The sequence below is a fragment of the Malaclemys terrapin genome, chromosome 2 (genome assembly GCF_027887155.1).
Source record: "Malaclemys terrapin pileata isolate rMalTer1 chromosome 2, rMalTer1.hap1, whole genome shotgun sequence".
Taxonomy (NCBI): Eukaryota; Metazoa; Chordata; order Testudines; family Emydidae; genus Malaclemys; species Malaclemys terrapin.
The window spans coordinates 256,511,833-256,532,524 of record NC_071506.1 but is presented as its reverse complement, the minus strand read 5'-3'; the positions used below and the strand labels follow the sequence as shown (position 1 = coordinate 256,532,524).

General features: G+C 39.4%; 1 protein-coding gene across 25 annotated transcripts in view; it reads right to left on the bottom strand.

The window, feature by feature from the left end:
• SVIL (supervillin) overlaps positions 1-20,692 on the bottom strand; it is a 135,353-nt gene that overhangs the window by 53,035 nt on the left and 61,626 nt on the right. For 13 of the 25 annotated variants that reach the window (XM_054020849.1, XM_054020851.1, XM_054020853.1 and 10 more), the window contains exons 4-14: positions 20,631-20,688; positions 20,352-20,503; positions 18,262-18,940; positions 13,180-13,263; positions 10,117-11,037; positions 9,610-9,780; positions 8,939-8,973; positions 4,577-4,638; positions 4,085-4,224; positions 3,202-3,297; positions 1,812-2,055 (exon numbers count right to left, since the gene is read on the bottom strand). In XM_054020849.1, coding sequence (XP_053876824.1) covers positions 1,812-2,055; positions 3,202-3,297; positions 4,085-4,224; positions 4,577-4,638; positions 8,939-8,973; positions 9,610-9,780; positions 10,117-11,037; positions 13,180-13,263; positions 18,262-18,940; positions 20,352-20,503; positions 20,631-20,688 — 2,642 coding nt within the window. The remainder of the gene's footprint in view (positions 1-1,811; positions 2,056-3,201; positions 3,298-4,084; positions 4,225-4,576; positions 4,639-8,938; positions 8,974-9,609; positions 9,781-10,116; positions 11,038-13,179; positions 13,264-18,261; positions 18,941-20,351; positions 20,504-20,630; positions 20,689-20,692) is intronic. The other 12 variants (XM_054020859.1, XM_054020875.1, XM_054020868.1 and 9 more) reach the window with 8 other exon arrangements.

Below are 20,692 nucleotides of genomic sequence, written 5' to 3'. Positions count from 1 at the left end.
CTTTACATACAACAATAGTTTAGTTATATATTATAGACTTATAGAAAGAGACCTTCTAAAAACATTAAAATGTATTATTGGCACGCCACTTCTGAAAGGTTGCCGACCCCTGGATTAAACCAAAATGGAAAGCAAGGCTGATGTCACTGAACTTTCTTGGAGACTCCCAGAGAAAGGAAGAGGTTCACAGGTTCTCAAAAGCCAAACTATGCAGCGAGTCACCAGATATAGAGGCTGAGGAGAACAACAACAAGACAGGGCTTTAAGCTTTAATTGGTAGATCTTAACTTCTTTGTAATTAGGTTCTCGTATGCAGCAGATTTTATTTTAGCTCCTTTTTTAGTAATGCATATGCAGTGCTTATTTTGCACAATCTTCTCTGTTGTGTGTTTTGTCCTAGTGCAACTAAATCCTAGTCCCCCCCAACTACACAGTTCACTACTGGCTCATCTGTTCAAAAGGTATTTAAACCATAGTGTGTTCATTACAGGTAAACGTGTTAGTCCTCCTTAGCTGGGATAAAGACGAGACCAAAGATCACAGCCCCAGTGCCTAAAGAGTTTCCCAAGAGTTTTAAGATCAAGTTCAGCAAGCAAAAAGTTTTGCAGATTATAATACACGGCCATCACAGACTTCCCTCCCACATGCTCCAGTCCAATCTATTCCTCAGATTCCCACACCATCACTGTCAGGAAAGGTGTCAGGCGGCTCTGTGTTCACATGGTGGGTCTATAACATGAATGGAAGTGGAATTCAAGCATGCAGCAGGGAAGTCTGACAGAGTTTTAAAAGCTCTCAAATTTTTGCGGTTAGTGAAAGTGTGGATAAATGAGTGAACATGGCCATTTTGTGAAGTGAGAAAAGGGGGCGTGATCAGTGAGGAAAGGGTGTAGACTTCTTAACAATCACCATGCTGTCCAAGAATCAAGAACAAGCACCTTATTTAAACTCAAATTGATGTAAAATACCTAGAAATGTACCTTGCACCCTTGAGTTGCCTGACACCTTCAAGTGATTTCATTCTCAATGTGGTAATACTAAGCAGGTGACATTTCTGCTGCCTTTCCTGCTAGCCTTCCTGGACTGCAGTGTGGCCATTCTGTACTCACATCTCTGCAGTAAAGGGAGTTCCTCTGCAATTCAGTGGCTCGTATAAGGTCCAAGGCAGAAAATGTCCATTGCACAGCAGATAAACACCACTGCACTAATCACCCCAGTACACAGTTTAATTTGCCACTGCAGGGAAAATCAGAGTTGATGAACACTCTCTCTGCCTTTGGAGATCTTATCAACATCTCCATAGAGAGAAAAAAATGCAGAAACCACCAAGAATAGTGTTCCAACAAATAAGAGGAGAGCACACTGGCTGCAAAGGAGTGTAGAAAACATTAATAAAGAAATGTGCATAAACAAGGGCTCCAAAGAACTCTCAACAAATTTTAGGCACATTGTGCTTCAGGGTTTGCTTCACTTCAGCCTGGAAAATTGTTCTGACATGAAGGGCTTAGTCTAATAGAACATCTTTTCTTGTTTGCACTATGAAAGGTACAACAAGGTATGAATTTTCAGGCCAGCAAGAGCTGCTATTCTTAAATTGCCAGTTAAAAGAATACAACTAGATTAAGAGTTTACAGGATGTTATTCCCTTGTGCCAGGAGCTTGCTTCCTGACAAGCTTTTTCCTGTAAGCAGAAGTACATGCCATAACCTCTGTTGTCAGTCATAGCCGACCTCTGCTCACAACTATTAAGGAAGCTCACATTGAAATTGAACTTAGCCTGTTTTATAGTGAAAAGTTAAAGTTGGAAGTACCTGCTCAACTTCTCCAAGCGTGACCGGCTGTGTCTGGTAACGAGCGTTCATTCGCCTATGTCTAATGTCCCCTCTGCTCCGTGGAGAGATGGTCTTCGATACTGGTTGAGCCAATTTATTAAACAAGGCCATCTTTTCTGCTAAGCTGAGGGTGGAGGAGTCTGGCTCGCCAGACTGATCTTGCTCGACTGCTTCTTTGATTTCTTCTTTAGCTAAAGTCTTTTGGTGCGCGGATGCCTGTAAACTGAGACAGTAGAACTAAACATTAATTAAAAAAACTCTTTGTAGGAGTTTATGGTTTAATATTTTAACTTGATATAAAGCCAAGAGAACTGCACACACAGCATTAACAGCCAATGTAAAACTGTGTAAAACATTGGCATCACGCATTTTGATTAAACAGCTGCAGACTTAAAAAAATTAAGAGTTAATTTCTTGATAGATTTATTTGGCTGGGGCAAAACATCTTGTTTAAAGGCAACACAAGAGTTGCAGTTTACACTTCAAAAAGTATACTTATTTCACTGAAGATTATAGGTTACCTTTATACAACTTGATAGGACTGCAATTTCTGCACACTCAGAATTTGAGCTAATATAGATCTCTAGAACTCTGCTTTGGTCATTTTGAGTGGAATTATGTATAGTAATTTTGAAGTCCTTTGCAGTACTTTAGTGGCAATTTGATCATCATTGACAGCATAGAGGTTTATGTTTGTTCATATAGGCATAATTGTACTCGTCTCTGTATACCTCATTTCACTGAAACTAGTTACAGATCAAAGTTCTAAAGTGTTTTGATATTTAATTATTTTTCTATAATGTATTCTGTAAATACAGCTTGCTGTATTTATCTATATCAACAAAAAATCATTCTATGAACTAAATGCAATTATAGCAAACAGGAATTTATGCTTACACCTATAGATGGTGCAATTTCTTATCCTTCCATTAATTCTGCAAGCTAAAAATATATATTGAGAAATACAAATCGGGATGTACTACTTGTGAAATCAGACACCACTAGCTTTGGTATTTTCATTTTAGAGACACAATGCACTTTAAAAAAAAAATTAAAAAGCAAGGAGGGGTTTTGCTAGGATTTCAACATGCAAGTTCATGTCTTCCATATAGGAAACATGTATGCTCTAGAACAAATAGTTAACTGTGGTTAGAAAGTTCCTAAGTCAAATGCTTAACAAGCAAAAAGATTTAACGTTTTACCATGCAGAAAACTAAATGAAGTTACATGTATCTTTAAAACAGTCTTAAAATAAATGTCATTGACTTGTTTGACACATGAGGCATTCAAGGATTGTAAGATGCATCTGCTATCTAGGACCCTTGTGCTCCATGTAACATGCAGGTTTCTCCCCCCCCACCCCCAGTACCTGGTAGGTTGTACAGTGCTCTTAACTACAGTGGGACTAGGTATTCTTGTCACTACAGTGTGGGTATTCACAGTACGTGAAGCAGGGGTAGGTTCACTTTAAAAAGAATTGCCAAGGGAGGGAAAATTCACAAGGAGAGAGAAGAAAAAAGCATTAAGAAAAGCACTGTATGAAGTGTTAACAGAAACAATATCAAACAGCAATGTTTAACAACTACAAGTTATCTGCTGTGATCTTTAAAAAGCATTAAGAAAAGCATTGTATGAAGTGTTAACAGAAACAATATCAAACAGCAATGTTTAACAACTACAAAGTTATCTGCTGTGATCTTTTGCAAAATAATGCCAGGAACTAAAACCTTAAGACACAGATTCTCTCTCTAGAGTTTGCTGGTTTCTCACAAGATAAACCAGTTTTCAAATTCTAGTAATTAGCTATGTTCATGTATTCTTTTCTGACAACTGGCTTGCTCTTGCATTTTTCAGAGGGGTTACAGGATGCGTGAATAGAGAGGATAAGAAATTTATTTTCAAAACATACATATGAGATTTATTGAGTTTGTAGGTTTTCTCCAATACAAATATGCTCCATAACACATTGTGTGGACCTCCTCAAGGCAGAAATCTGTTTCACTTGGCTTACAAACCAATGTTGTAATTAATTTCTCCCCTCAAATATATTACTTCTCAAGCCTTTCGCCAGATTATAGTTCATGCTGCTCTGCAACCCCTGCCCCCGAAAACAATCTTTACGTGGCCACTCCCCATACGTTTCTCAAGGAAGTTGGTTCCGAACAACCTTTTTCCTGACTACCAAGCTGTAAACACCACATGTATGAAATTTAATCTCTGAACTAATGCCAAGGCACATAAGTGGAACTTACGTAGCCGCAATGACCACCTCTTCGGTAGTAACTGGTTGGGTGCGTGATCTATCCTGCATACGCCGCAATCTTCTCTCTATTGCTGAATTTCTTGAACGTGGTTTAGGAATATTTTTTCCTTCAAATGATTTTTCCATTTCCTAGGATCAGATACATGTCAGTATCAATAACTCAGAGGAAGAAATTACTGAAGCAAATGTTTGTTTGGCTTTCCTTGATGCCAGGTGTCAAGTTTTTTGGATGGACTTCTCTGAATTGGCAGTCAGATGTACTATGACAACCAGTACCATGAGATAAAAATACATAAACCAGATTAGTGTCCTGAGAACTATGTAAACAATATGTCTAGCACTCAAAGGGAGAACAGGGCATTGACCTGTATTGGGATACGAATGCTAATACGGCAACAGATTAAGCATACTAAAGTAGCATTATGGTTTTTGACATTATCCTTCTGCAAAAATATTTCTGTTGAGAAAACATGACATTTACCCTGAAAAGCAGCCTCTTTGCAGCAACACTCAGCTTGGCTCGTTCATCCAGTTTTTCTTCATCTACAGAAATCAAACAACATGATATAGCAGGAATCTGAAATGTTACACTCTAAATGTAAGTGTTTCAGAGACCAAGTCAAGAAATCCTTTTACCTTCAAGAACAAGCTTATTTAATAGCATCGGAATCACCAAAAGAATGGCCAACAGTAAAATGTAAGAGCAAGTTAGTGTCTGTTTAGCTCAATAAAAGTAATGTGACCATGCATATGCATGAAAGTAGTGTAAAATTGACTTTTAAAATCAGAATCATTCTTAGGTGCAGCATATTATAACATGATTTAAGAATGGAAAATTATTTTTCTTCTGGACATTTACTTTATGTACTAGCATTAATTTGATATGTCATTCCAATAAGCATATAAAATAAAATCAAAATTATATTGGCTCATGTTTAGATTTTGTATTAAGCCCTGGTCATGCATCAGGAGAACACTGCTCGACAGAAGGACCAGTAATCATTTTAAGGCTCAATATCTCACCTCACTGTGGCCTAGAAACAAATGCTTTATACTAGGGCTGTGGATTAATCACATCACAGTTAACTCATGCGATTAACTCAAAAAAATGAATTGCGATTAAAAAAGTAAATTGCAATTAATTGCACTGTTAAACAATAGAATACCAATTGAAACGTATTAAATATCTTTGGATATTTTTCTATTTTTCAAATATATTGATTGCTATTACAGCATGGAATACAAAGTGTACAGTGCTCACTTTATTATTTTTGATTCAAATATGTGCACTGTAAAAATGATAAACAAAAGAAATAGTATATTTCAATGTACCTCATACAAGTACTGTAGTGCAATCTCTATTGTGAAAGCGTAATTTACAAATGTAATTTTTGTTACATAACTGCACACAAAAACAAAACAATGTAAAACTTTAGAGCCTACTAGTCCACTCAGTCCTACTTCTTGTTCAGCCAATCGCTAAGACAAACAAGTTTGTTTACATTTACGGGAGATAATGCTGCCTGATTCTTATTTACAATGTCACCTGAAAGTGAGAACAGGCATTCACATGGCACTTTTGTAGTCAGCGTTGCAAGGTATTTATGTGCCAGATATGCTAAACATTCATATGCCCCTTCATGCTTCTGCCACCATTCCAGAGGACATGCTTCCATGCTGATTATGCTCGTTAAAAAAAATTAATGTGTTAATTATATTTGCGACTGAGCTCATTGGGGGAGAACTGTACGTCTCCTGTTCTGTTTTACCCACATTCTGTCATATGTTTCATGTTATAGCAGTCTCAGATGATGACACAGCATGTTTGTTTTATGAACACTTTCACTGCAGATTTGACAAAACGTAAAGAAGGTACTAATGTGAGATTTCTAAAAATATCTACAGCATTTGACGCAAGATTTAAGAATCTGAAGTGCCTTTCAAAATCTGAGTGGGACAAGGTGTGGAACTTTCAGAAGTCTTAAAAGAGCAACACTCCAGTGTGGAAACTAAAGAACCCAAACCACTAAAAATGAAAATCAACCCTCTGCTGGTGGAATCTGACGCAGATGATGAAAGTGAACATGCGTCAGTCCGCATTGCTTTGGATCGTTATCGAGCAGAACCCATCATCAGCATTTACACATGTCCTCTGGAATAGTGTTTGAAGCATGAAGGGGCATATGAATCTTTAGCGCATCTGGCACGTAAATATCTTGCGACACTGTCTACAACAGTGCCATGGGAACACCTGTTCTCACTTTCAGGTGACATCGTAAACAAGAAACGGGCAGCAGCATCTCCTGCAAATGGTAACCAAACTTGTTTGTCTGAGCGATTGGCTGAAGTAGGATCGAGTGGACGTGTAGGCTCTAAAGTTTTACATTGTTTTATTTTTGAATACAGTTTGTTTTTGTACATAATTATACATTTGTAAGTTCAACTTTCAAGAGACCGCATTACAGTACTTGTAGGTGAATTGAAAAATATTATTTCTTTTGTTTTTTACAGTGCAAATATTTGTAATTAAAAATAAATGTAAAGTGAGCACTATACACTTTATATTCTATGTTGTAATTGAAAGCAATACATTTGAAAATCAAGTATCAGAGGGGTAGCCGTGTTAGTCTGAACCTGTAAAGAGCAACAGAGGGTCCTGTGGCACCTTTAAGACTAACAGAAGTATTGGGAGCATAAGCTTTCGTGGGAAAGAACCTCACTTCTTGCATCTGAAGAAGTGAGGTTCTTACCCATGAAAGCTTATGCTCCCAATACTTCTGTTAGTCTTAAAGGTGCCACAGGACCCTCTGTTGCTTTTTACATTTGAAAATGTAGAAAACATCAAAAAAATTTAAATAAATGGTATTCTATTAATCTTTTTAATTGCATGCATAATCGGGATTAATTTTTTTAATCGCTTGACAGCCCTACTTTATGCCAATACCACCGTATAACCTGTTCCATATCAGACCCTAAGACTAAGACATTCTGATTATTATCTTGCTTCCTGCTTCAAAAAGTTCAGCTGGTATGCTTAGCAGATACCATTGTCCACCTCCAGCTCTGAAAACCTGTGCTATATGCGTCTTGAAAGCTGCAGGGAATATCAGCTTTCAAATAGCATAAGACATCTGTCATGGATCCATAGGATCGGTGCTATGGCCCCAGCTTTGGAACAGTCTCTAGGAGGAACCCCTTCGGTGTGCCAGACACCCTAGGGATCTCACACTTCCTCCAGGGTAAGCCACGTAACTTCATCATCTCCTTAGACTGGATCTCTGGGCCTTCAGCACTCCTGCTTCACACCGTGAGCACCGTTCAGTGAGTCCAACTGAAACAGACCCCAATGGAGCCCTTTACAATCTTCATGGATTAATGCACCTGGCCAAGCATTTGCAGACACACCCGCACTGTGTTGTCAAAACAGTAGGATTTATTTGTTACTGGAACACAGCATAGGAAGTCCTTGAGGTAGCAGAGAGAAATGGTTAAAGCATAGACCATTCTGGTTAGCCCAGAGCCCAGCCAAGTTGTAGTGAACTACTTGGTTCAAGCTCCGTCTGTCTACCTCCATCTGATTTTCTTCGTCAAACTCCCGGTGGGAGCCCCAACTCCTTCCAGCAATGAAATCTTATTCCCCACCTCAAACCTCTCTAGTCCTTTTTTCTCAAACTGGGGAAATACTGTTCAGCCTCCATGAGGAGAGGTGAGAAGTCCATATCCCTCTAGGTCGTTGGTTGCTAAGTGTCAATGTCCAGGCAATTGGATTTCCTATTGTCTTCTCCCATTGTTTGCTCCACTGATATGGGGCCTAGGGCCCAGACAGTTAGATGCTATTAACCTGTGTCTTAGCCTCCCCCAAGAGCAAACAAACAGATATGTTCTACCCACACAGGCGCCGACTTTCCGAAGTGCCGAAGGGTGCTCGATCCCTGGCTCTGCCCCAAGAGCCGCCCCCACTCCAACCCTTTCCCAGAGGCCCCACCTCTTCCAGACCCCTCCCTTGAGCTCCTCCCCCTTCCCACCCAGCCTCCCGTACTCTGCAAAACAGCTGATTGCGCCGGGCAGGAGGCATGGGGAGGGAGGAGGAGGCACTTATCTGCGGGGCCCACCGGCAGGCAATAGGCACGGTGGGAGTTTGGGGGAAGCTGATGGGGGGCTGCCGGTGGGTGTTCAGCACCCACCATTTTTCCCCCGTGGGTGCCCCAGAGCACCCACGGAGTCAGTGCCTATGAACAGGACAGCATATAGGGGAAACTGAGGCACAAACGGGACTCAAATTTATAATAAAATATTCCAACTTTATCACACCATCAAACTCTTACATTTAGCCATTCATGAGATCAGACATGAAACTATCTTCTTAATTTGTGTCAAGTATGTGTATGGGGCAAAGTGATTAGCAAAATGGTAGTCAAGATTATGCAGCTTTAAGATCCAATAGCTTGCAATTTTCTTGGATAGAACATTTTGTTAGACCAGTGCAAGTGTTTCCATCAGCAGTAAAGCTTTTCCAAGCATGGGTCCCAGACCACTGGTTTGAAGTAATAGATTTTTATTCCTGGTATAAACTCATCTGTACTTTTGGTCAGATACAACTGATTACATAAAGAAAACTGTAGTTTGGCTTAATTCCTTTTTTGTAATATAATGTTCATTAGGAAGTCGCAGAAGCAACTTTTTGGGCTTAACACTGAATGGCAAATCAACCCTTCTAGATACAGCTCAAGGAACAATGGCATATTTTAGTTATTCATATTTATATTGACATAACTCCCATTTAAAAAAAAACTAAGTTCACAGTTACCCAAGAGGGAATGGGGGTGAAGAGACAGAGACTTACCCTCAGCAGCTGGCATTTCTGGACTCAGAGTGGACCTAGTAAAAATCAGCAAATAAAAAAAAAAGTCAGCTGGAAAGAAAATCTAGAAACATAAATCTTCCACTCAAATTGTCAGATGGGACACCAAATGTCTTATGAATGAGGAAAATCATGGATGCTGTCCAAGTTTCAATAATTTTCATTTAGGACAACCTCTAACGAAGCAGAAAGGCGAGCAATTCCAGCCAAATTTAAATCTAGTAAAGAAAAATTATTTCAAGTACAACTCATAGAAGATCATAGTTTAAGATTTTCTGCCAGTTCCTCTAACCCAACATTGAGTTTTGGTTTATTTTTTAAAAAGACCTAACTTTACACAGACACACAAATCATGTATTATTACCGAGAACCAAATCACATAGCTGCACTTCAGTGTTTTACAACAATTCATTACCTAGTCCTATAACTAGATACCTAGAGAAAGTCCTATTTTTTAAAGAAACGAAACTGTCAGGCGTCAGAAAAACTACATTTCTCATCTTAAAATGAAGACTTGACTATTTTTACTTTTATAGTGAAACAAAACCCTTTGTACAATGGTTTTGCTAACATTACTGTGAGAAAATTCTCTTCTTAAACTCATTCATATTTACCGGGACCAGAACACTACATACAGTCTCGCACGTGCCTACCTATCAGTTTCCTTTCGCTCTGCTGAAGTGATTGGTTGAGTTCTAAATCTCTCAGAAGTTTTCCTACTTTCACCAGGAGAAAAATAGCGCCTTGGCCTTCGTGACACTCTTTCAGGTTCAGTATTGGCAGACAAATCAGTACCTGATGTTGACATCTCAAATCGAGATTCACTTTTAATCATATGATAGAAAGTGCAAAGAAAAGAGAATAGAAGAGAAAAGTGAAGCACAGATATAGGCATCCCATCAAAACAATCCACTAAAGATCACTCTGCATGCTCCTACAGTAACATGCACAGAAGTATAGCAAACATTCCAGCTACCCAACATCATAACTTGCAGTAGCAAGCAGAAGCATAAGAGCAGATTCAGGCTGACTCAGCCTCCAGTACACACTGGTGAGAGCTAAGCTGTGTGGTTTAATGCAGAACACTACTGATGTTGAGTTTGTCATTTTGCCAAGGACGTGCAAGTGTCACACAAAAATATTTCTGAAATGTCACCTACAGTTCAGTTTTCTTGTGGACATTGATAGTTTCCAGAAAGGCATTACGGAGTTGAGCAACAGAGACTTTTGTGTCAACCATGCCAATCTCACCATTGGGCACATTTGCTTCAGCACTCTGGAACGCCATCTCCTTTCTCGTAACAGTTTCCTTACTTTTTAAAGCCTCTGGCTTAGGAGAACCAGTATAATCAGACATTGAGCGAGTCAGGAGTTTATGCTTCATCGTAGACACTTCCTGAGCTTGACCTTTCGCCTTAGCAGAATGTGATATGGATCCACTTTGTATGTACATAACTGTCTCACTCCTTTCAGTGTTCTCACGAGTCTTAAACAGGGGTTCAGGCACCTGGTGCTTAGTGCACTCTAGCTCTTTCTGAAGCTCTGATGAGTTAGCCTTTGGCTTGCTTATAAGAGATGAGGGAACAGTAGCCTTGTCAAATTCACTTGCTCTAAAATGGTCTTCATTGCTCTTCCCTTGCCTGAGAACCTCAGATGGCAAAATTGGTTTTCTGTTTTTCAAAAGTTGTTCTGTCCCCAAAGGACATTCATCAGGCTTTGAGCCATAATTTTGAAGCACGTTACTTTTTTCCTTTTCCAGTGCAGTGGCTGGTGGGGATTTTGTCATGACGCCGGCATTGTCTGATATTAAGAGGCTGCTAATTGAGATATTTTCTGGGTCTTCTGTTACCATCAGTTTGGCAGTATGAGCAACACCAGCAGGCTGAATATATCCATGTATCGGTTGGCGGACTGAACTGAGTGTCTGGCTGGCAACCCTATCAAAGGAAGAAGTTTCTGACTGAAGAGGCATGTAATCAACTGGCACTGGATGAGATTTTTTCTGAGATACAGGGTCTGTGACAAGTTCAGGGCTTCCATGAGCACTTTCCTCTTTCACCAGTTTCTCTCTAACTTTTACTCTTTAAGAAAGAAAAAGGATTAAAGCTGTGACCAGCAATAATTAGTTTTGGGAAAAACATGTATCAATTGTGGGACCAGAGAGCAACATCATATAGTAAAACAAAATAAAAAGATAAGCATCTAAGTATTTTAAGGATATACTTTGAAACAACCTCCCCATCTTAAAATCTTGGCATTAACACCAGCCTTAAGGACATTTTAAATTATTTATAGGCACCTAGTACACGTGTGACCTTTCAGAAAGATAACTGAGCAAGGAATCACATTTAGAGCAGGTTCCGAGTAATCACAATTCCACTCCTTTGTGGAACATAATACATTTTCATATTTTTCAAAACAGAGAATTAGGAGTTGCTTTCTAAAAAAAATATAGCTTTTTGAAGAGTGTCTTTAGTGTGAAATTCTGACCTCCTTTTGCTATATTTACTGTTAAGCTGCCAATATACTGATCCTTGCTCACTTTGAAACAAATTAGTCAAATATCTTGGTATGTCCCCATATCCCTTCCCAAAAAAGTTGCAGAAGAATATGTTGCATAGACAAGTCAAAATCTCCATGCAAACCTCAGAAACGGGAGCATTTCAAGTGTTGCACACAACTTTATCTATCTTGATAAATGAAACCAAATAATGTTAAGGAGCCTCTCTAAAAATGAAAAACATGTCGGTAATAAATGGAAGCCCAGTATGGTTGTCACTCTTTGTGGGCTTGCACAAAAACTTGCATTGTATGAACATTTAGGAAAAGTTTCACCACATCCCAATATGCTAAATTTCTGAGAATGTACTGAAACTTATCCCACCTTGGTTTATTTTCTAGCAATTCTGTTCAACCGTTACGATGTACATGCACAAATACAAGCCATATACTGCCTCTGGATGCCTGTTGCTGGCTCCCACTGACATCAACAGGAGCTAAGCATAATAAGCACCTGAGGGCAGCATTTGTCCTACACGTAACCACATAATTGTAACATATCTCTAGCATAATTTTTAGAGCCACAAAAAGTGCACAGTCAGGGAGACAGTTGAACAACATTTTAAAATGTCATATAAAAAATTAAAATCGAAAGCTATTTCCCCACACCCACCATGCAACTAGTAATCAGTAAGGTGGTTTTTTGCCCTAAGGTTGGGAAAAGCTCATATACAGTACCAAGCTAACTATTTAGTGGCAATTAACAGATATTCCAACCCTCAAGTAAGTGCAATTCAAGGCTTGCTACCAACAGACTTTTCCTACTTGCAGAATTTATTTTACATAAAAACAAGATTTTAAAAAAAAATAAACTAATGCTTTTGAGCACTAGTATAATCCACTATACCCCCAACTACCTGACACATCACCCTTTCCATCTGGTTAATATTTTCTCTCTCTTATGAGGATTGGTCCATTTTAAAATGAAGGACCTCACAGTGACTTACTTCAAAACACGAATAAGAGTGCTCATTCGCAAAGTTTAAAAAAATGCCTTTTTAGGGTATTATGCACCCACCAATTACCCAGAACAGTCACTGGTGAGGTTTTCAGAGTCAGATAATTAGTTCAATCAACAGTCTGAAATGCAATGAAGAGTTCTCCCCGGAATGCATGCTTCCAGTTGTGGACTCTTTTGATGTTCTGTCAAACTGGAGAGTAGCAGCTATTTGTAGCTCTGAATTTGGTTGTTTTGTCTTCCCAGTGACTTAATTCTTACTCCTCCTCCCCCACTCCATCCTTAAAAAATAAAACGATCAAGTCTTATTTTTAGTCACATCCTGCATTCAGGGCATAAAGCATTTTGTAATACAAAAATCTGTTGGCTTGCAGAGTGCAAGGGGGGGAAAAATGGTTAAGAACAGGCTGGAGATAAGATAAGAAGTTAGCCAAAGACCAATATCATAATAGCTGTGAAGAACACATTAGGGGCATGTCTAGTTCTTCATGAAAACATCAATTAGTTATAAGTGACAAAAAGCAGATGTTCCAGAAACAAGTTTCTGCAGCAGTTTATTGAACAGAAATAGTATTTTCTGATTCACTGCTGTTAAAGGATATAAAAGACAAATATTAAATGAGGGCAGGGGAAAGGAGAAGGAGAGGGAAGTCAGTAACAATAGGTATAATCCGATTATTAGCCACACAGCTACATTCTAGGATACCTGGAGGGCCAGCTGATAAGTGAAGGTGTGTCCCCTTCTGAATCTTTCTGAAGAAACCATTCAGGTTTTGCTTTCCCTGTACTACTATAGAAAACAGAATTTCAGATAACTTTCTGGTAAGACAATACATGCACACTCAGTCCCTCCCCACCTTAATCTTAAAACTGTTTTCAAATTTCTCAATTATAAGGTCTTGGTTTCTGAAGTACTGGCACTGCACACTTCTAACTTTAACAAATTTGCATGATAATTTATCAAATAACCACCTTCACATACAAAAGAATACATAAGAACAGCCATGCTGGTCAGACCAAAGGTCCAGCTAGCCCAGGATTCTATCTTCCGACAGCGGCCAATGCCAGGTGCTTCAGAGGGAATGAACCGAATAGGTAATCGCCAAGTGATCCATCCCCCCTGAAGACACACAGAACCCTAAACATTTTGCCAAGACGTTTAACTAACCATGCCCAAATTGTCAGGAACCTGGACATCCACATCTAAATCATCGTTAGGAAGCTACATAGAAAGTAATTTTATTTGCAATCTAAAGAGCTAATGTCTACCAAAAGATCTTTAGCCCAAATAAACAGATGACACAAGTTTAATGACGCTAGGAGAATGTATTACCATAGCTTACATGAAATTCTTGCATAAAGAGAATGAACATCAGAAACCCCCCTCCTCTGAGAGCAATATGCCGGGTTTCAGGAATTCAGATCCAGTAACTCCCAGCACACTGAGTGGGGAGTATGCGGTCTTTTAGGATAAAGTGGGAAGAGTTAAAATACTCTAAATGAGCAAAGAAACACATTCTTGGCCTGATTCCATTTTGGAGTCTGATGCAAAAAGTAACAATATATGAGTGCCTACTGAAAATTGAAAGCACTGAAGGCTACAAAAGCCCTTCATGAAACAACTGATATACCATTGCACTCTTTCACAGATGCATTCCATATTTGTAATATCCACAACAAAGAGTCCCACCTCCATAGACGATCATATACATTTTTAGACAATGATGAAGTTTACGTACAAAATGCAATGTAAAGGTCTAATGGACCAAATTCTGCTCAGTTACACTTGTGTAAATCTGGAGTAGCTCTTTATAATTTAGTAGAGTTACTCTGGATTTACATACTGCTTTAACAGCTGAATTTGGCAAAAGGATCTTTATTAAACTGAAAAGAATTTAGAGTAAGCCTTAAACTCATTAAAAACTCTCTCATTCTGCCTTCCTATTAGGGTCAGATAAAAGATCCCAGGGAAATCATATATAGGTACTGTAAATAAATCTGCCTATTTATAATATTCAGTCTGAAACCTCAACCATAATTACGACTTTTTCTACATCTATCATTTGAAATCTACCCCTTACTGTTAAAACAATTTTTGTTTTTCAGCTTAGTAAGATCACCAAAGAGTTTTTCACACAAAAGGGTGGGAAAAGCCTTTCAAAGCACTCCATGGGGCATTGACCCAGCAGAGATTTGGTTGCTTTGAAACAACAACTTCCTCTTAGCTTGTTAGTATGTATTCTGGCATTCATCACAATAGGCCTGAGCAATAAGCATTTGTGTTCAATCTCCTGTCCTTTGAAAAGAGCAGTCAAACATAGGTAAACCATGTTAAAAATGTGAGGTTAATCTGACACTATTTATTTATTTTTTTTTAAATGCAGACTATCAAAGAATATCTTTGTGGGGGTTTTGCCTTCTCAATGATGGAAATAGAATTCAAAATCAAACCTTCTTAACACAGGAAGTCACAAGCTGTATTTGTTTTTAAATTTTAAGTCAGCTGAACACAAAAGTTAAAAGAATCTAACACTGACATTTTAAACTCTGATTTTCAAAGCTCTACACCAGGCAAGCTGATTTTTATTCATACCTTGCATAATCAAACTTGATGGAGAATACAACATTGCAACATTAGTAGAACAGACTGCATGAGACAACAGCTCATTTAGCCTCCTGAAACAACTAGAAGTATTTCTGAAAAATAGTTCTGATTTCTTTAAAGCCTATTATGATGAACTGGAAGACATTCACATTAGTTTTCTGAATATTGTGTGCGTTAGGCCATGTCTTAAGGTGTAACAGTATAGTTGTGCCGCTGCAATATAGGTGTTGGGAGTGTTGCCGCACCCCCTGGCTTGAAGTGGTTTCCATAATATACAAGGTTTAGAGTTTGGTTCAATGGCTCTCAGCACCCCCACTATACAAATTGTCCCAGCACTCCTGTGCTGCAGCCTGTGTGGTGAAGATGCCCTATGCTGAAGGGCTCCCGTTGGGATAAAAAACCCACGTCCGCAAGCAGCAGAAGTGATGGCGGCGGAAGAAGCTCTCCCACCAACGTAGCGCCGCACATATCTGTGCTTATGTCAGCGTAACTTATGTCGTTCGGGGGAAGAGGGGGGTGGAATACTCAACCCCGAGCAACATACGTTTTGCGGACATAGGCTGTAGTGTAGACGTAGCCTTAGTGTTCCTGTTCAATTTTGTATTGCTGCCTATTTAAACTCAAAGGATTAAGTCAGACCAGAGTAGGGCGAAACCCACAGGAAACAAAACAATGACAAGATAAGACAACCTCAGGTAAATACAGATAATTTGCTTTTTAGGGGCAGTTTTCTACTCTCAAACGGTCACAAAGATCTTTATACTGTTTTACCAGGAACATAGCCTGGTCTTCCCACCATCCTACAGTGGTGGAAAAGTCCAAATAACATGTTCTGGAGCTGAAAAGTGGTAAAAAACATGGAAGAGAGGGTTATTCTAAAAGTGTCTCCTCATGGCTATATGCACTCGGGGTGTTTGCTGTGGTTTATTACAGGGGAGAACAAGAACCTCAAATTGAAGTGGACAGGTTCTTGGCTTTGAAGAGTAACAGTCTAATCTCTGTGCCTTTTTTAAGGCTAGAATTTGGTCCACTCCTTTAGCTTCAGGGATTTATAAACCAGAGAAGGAAGAGTCATGGGGCTCACACTTTAATTGTTCCTATTAGTAATAGGATTAGTCAGGAGTGATTTATCTTTAGATTAACTGAATAAAGCTTGAGATAGAAGTGTGCAGTGCTCAGCTGAGACCTTCTGTTGGACTAGGCTCCCTGAAACATTTCAGTAGAATGGAATAGCTGGTCAAAAGCCTGCGGTGCAGTTATTTGAATATATAATAACGCAGTCTCAGTCTTGTCAACTTTCTCCTGATAGCATCCTTAGATGAGCACTTTTCCTCTCAGACTTTTGTTTAAGTGGAGTGTCCAAAGACAGCTGTATGCAGATGCATAAAGGAAGTTGAGTTTTCAAGACTCTAAAATATTAGAAGTACAGGCAGTCCTCGGACTTGCAACAATTGGTTCCTGAAAATTGCATCGGAAGTCGAAACGTTACAACTCAGAACCACAGTCTACTCCACTGCGGGACTGAGCATCGTAAAGTTGAAACCAATTGTCATAAGACAAATCAGGGTGTCAATTCAGAAACATCGTAAGTGCCGTTCATTGTACGTTGAACGTCGTCAAGTCAAGGACTGCCTGTACTATCATCAGTCCTGTCCTATGTGAAACAGAAAGGGGAAATAAGCAAAATTGCACAAGTTTACTGAATATGGGTAATGGATAGCTGGCTGCATCCATCTACTGGCAGGAAAAGGAAAACCCCAAAAGAGACATTCATACTACAGGTATTAGCCTTTCACTTGGAGGGGATAGGGGAGACTTTCCTTACACTACTTGAAAGGTGTATAAATACCATGAAATGAGGAATTTAGGAATAATTTAAAGGCTTTCGGGAGTTTTACTTCTCTCATTTTAATTTAATAACTTAATTAAGAAAATACGATATACTAAATCAAAGTAACTTGATTTTAATAATCTTTTCCCATCGCTGGTTAAATTTACATAATCCTCACAAATCGTTTCACTTATATTAGTTCTTGTAAATTATTCTGAAATAGTCAAGATTACCTAGCATAGCTAAATCTTACTGACAACAGCTTACTGTCCATTTTTTAGATGGTACACTGTCAAACTACTGTTACAGGATGTCTCCATTTCATCTTGTTTCTTTACAGCCTGCGATACATTCACTTACATTAACCTTCAGGGAGCCAAACAACTAAAGCTGCATATTTTTAGGAGGAGAAGTTGTTCGAAGATGAAGTATTTAGAGAATTACTAGTCAGACTTTGTTTTCATTTGCTACAATAAAGCATTTGATGGCTCTCAGACCTCAAAGTAACATCAGCACTCTTATGCTGCTGCTCTCAAATGAAGACTGGGAAATCAGTTTGAATCTCCGATCCACCAGATATCAGACTTCTCGAGTCATAAGAGTATGTGAAAACTTATCACTTATGTGGGGAGGACAGAGTGGAAAAGTTTACATCTCAAGTGTTCTGGAACTTAACATATGCAGAATCTCATAGAAGAATATTTATATGATGTATGGGACTACCAACAGAATCAGAATTTGCTTAAATCCCATGGCCCTAATTTTTTACAATGGTCAGACAATTATTTTCAACCTATCCAACGTACATTTTAGCTCAAGACTTTCATTTGCAGGCTATGGAAACAGGCTACTTCTATTTAATATTGGTAAAACACTACATAGAGAGAAAAATAATATAGAAAATTTGCTTTTACTAAAAAAAGATACTGAATTTGAAGTAAATACACTTAAATTGAAAGTGTTTTCTAGATCAAACAGTAAATGCACATTTTCAAAATGCAGCAAATGTAGTACTGTAACCATCCCCATTCTTAATTTCTCCAGAAATCTCTTTAAAAAGGATAGTTTCTTTTCATAAAAGGACCTTCTTGATACAATAGCTTCAATCTAATAAACACTCAAACACACAATGGACTTGTAAAACCTTATTGCATGTAAGCATAGTAATCCAGCTTTATAAGATATGACAATGAGTATCTAAATATCAAAAAACAGAACTCAGCTCAAGGCACAGAAGACATTAGCACTAGTGGAGAATTTGTTTATTCAGGTACACCATCTTTAAGTCTTGTCTGTATTGTAGAGATTTTTATAAAGGTCAAAGGATACCAATATAGAAAAAGCATACTTACCCATGTCTGGTGTCACTATACAAGGGCTGGTCATTGTGTGAATGACCTGGTGAAACTGGCTGCTTTGGTGAGGAAAGGGATAACATGCAAGTTTGCTTTGGTGACACTGGCACTTCCTTAAAGGAGGATTCTTGTTCAGAATATGAAAAGGATGCAGAACCATCCACTTCTGATGACAAGTCCTGAGCCTGTCCAGGAGCACTAACATCCTGTGCTCTTTTATTCTCCGAGTTTGAAAGCTCCTCTCTATCTGGAATGCTGTCTTTTTCATGGAAGGAATATTCCTTTGATTCAGAAGCAGTAGTCCATGACTCCTTATTCTCAGACATGGAGGAGTACAGGGAACTATACTCCTTGCTTTCATCCTCCTGCTTGTCACTCTTTACTTCTTTTTTTTCCCCAGCATCAGGATCTTTTCTTGCCCTGGTATATCTGGATAAATATTCAGAATCTCCCTCAGATTCTAAAGGCAATCCATATTTTTCTGCTAGCTGGCGTCTCCTCTCTGCCTTGTACCTAGCTATTCTTTCTGCTTTTGACTCAAGTCCCTGGGTATCCATGGCTCCTGTGCTATATGTAGGCTCTGAATGTGCTCCTGTAGGTTCTGCTCGATACCTGGATGACCTAGGTTGTTTTTCTACAGAAGAATCTGAAGTTTCCTCTTCTTCATTTGATCTTCCTACAAAAAGTATGTATGTAGAATAATTAAGAGGGATTAGTGATTTGTCCTGAATTCACACTTTATTAAAAATATTATTCAAATCTCTTTGGAGCATCACACCTGTCATTCAGTAAGCAGGCTTCAACCGTATATAGTGACACTTTTTAGTTATTATAGGTTTTTGCAATTCAAATGAACTAGCAAAACTGTTTATGGATACTCCCATGAACTACTCCGAAATAACCCTCTACTACTTGACTGACATCTCCAAAACACCTACAAATGAACAAGGAACGTGCAGTAAATGCTCCTGAATGTTGAGTATGTATTTCACCTTCAAAAGGAAGTTAGAATTCTTATAATAACCTACAAGTTTTAAAAATAAAACCAGTGCCTCTTTCTAAAATAGTGGAAGAACAGAGATACTGTACAAAAATCAATCAAAGCCAAACAGAAAACTGAAAAGCAATTTAAATATATGCTCGATCATAAGCCGGTTCGTTTATAAGGCGACCCCCCAAGATGGATAAGTAAAAATGGAAAATTTTTATAACTCATTCATAAGCCGACCCTGTAATTCAGGGGTCAGCAAACTTTGGCTCCTGGGCCATCAGGATAAGCCACTGGGGGGGGGGCCGAGATGATTTGTTTACCTCGAGCGTCTGCAGGCACGGAGGTAAATCTAAGTAAACAAAGTGTTTCAGCGCGCCAGCTGCTTACCCTGACGGGCCGGGACAGCAACTGGTGGGGAAATTTTTTGTGGGGGAGAAGCTGGGAGTCAGGGGAGTAACCCCTGTGACCACCCCCCTAGCCCGGGACACCCACACTCTCCCCATCCCTTCCCACCTTATCTGGGGAAGGCCAGGGGAGGATGTCTTTGACCTGGCTGGAGCTGCTCCGGCAGGCTGGGCAGTGCGGCCGCAGCCTGCTCCAGTGGGCCAGACTGAGCAGTGCGGCCACAGCATGTTCCAGCAGGCTTGGCTGAGCGGCACAGCCGCAGCGTGCTCCAGTGGGCCGGGTGGCGCGGCCACAGCCTGCTCTGGGGGGCGGGGCCGAGCGGCACGGCTGCAGCTTGCCAGCCCCAGAGCTGCAGCTGCTTCAGAGGCTGGGGGGAGAGCAGCATAGCCAGAAGCGGAGAGACTCTGACCCCGCCTCTTCCCTTCTGGCTCTGCTGGCTGTGCTGCCTCTCCTTGCGCCCTCTGTTGGGGGGTGGGGCTGTGACCCCCTTCTCTGGTGCTTCCCTTTTTTACTAAAAAAATTTGGCTTATGAACGAGTATATATGGTATCTTGCGACAGCGTTCTCTCTGAAAGTAAACCATTACGTGTGAGAACTGTGTATCTGCTACTGCAAGTCCGATAACATAGCAAGCATGAAGTACTTAAGCAATGTCAGTTTGAGATATATATATATGTAAACGTATTTCTTACCAAAGTGGGGACTATATGGGTCTGTTGCACGCATATATCTTGGTGTATCTTCTTCTAGTAAACGGTGGGTAACTAATCCAGGACAATTTTGTAGGAGGATGGGCTGTGTATCATTTTCAATTCCCTCTAAACGTCTGGCGATCCTCTCTTTCCTGCAAAAGATGGAAGAAAATGTGCAAATGTTACCTAAGGATTTGAAGATAGTTTCTAGGAGGTCACAAAATAATTCTATTACTAAATTATTTGTATTTACAGCAGTTAGACAAAAGGCTGTTTTACCTTTTCATTTCCAAAATATTTTGCTTGTTTGGTTCAAAGAGTTTTCTTAATTCTGAAACTAA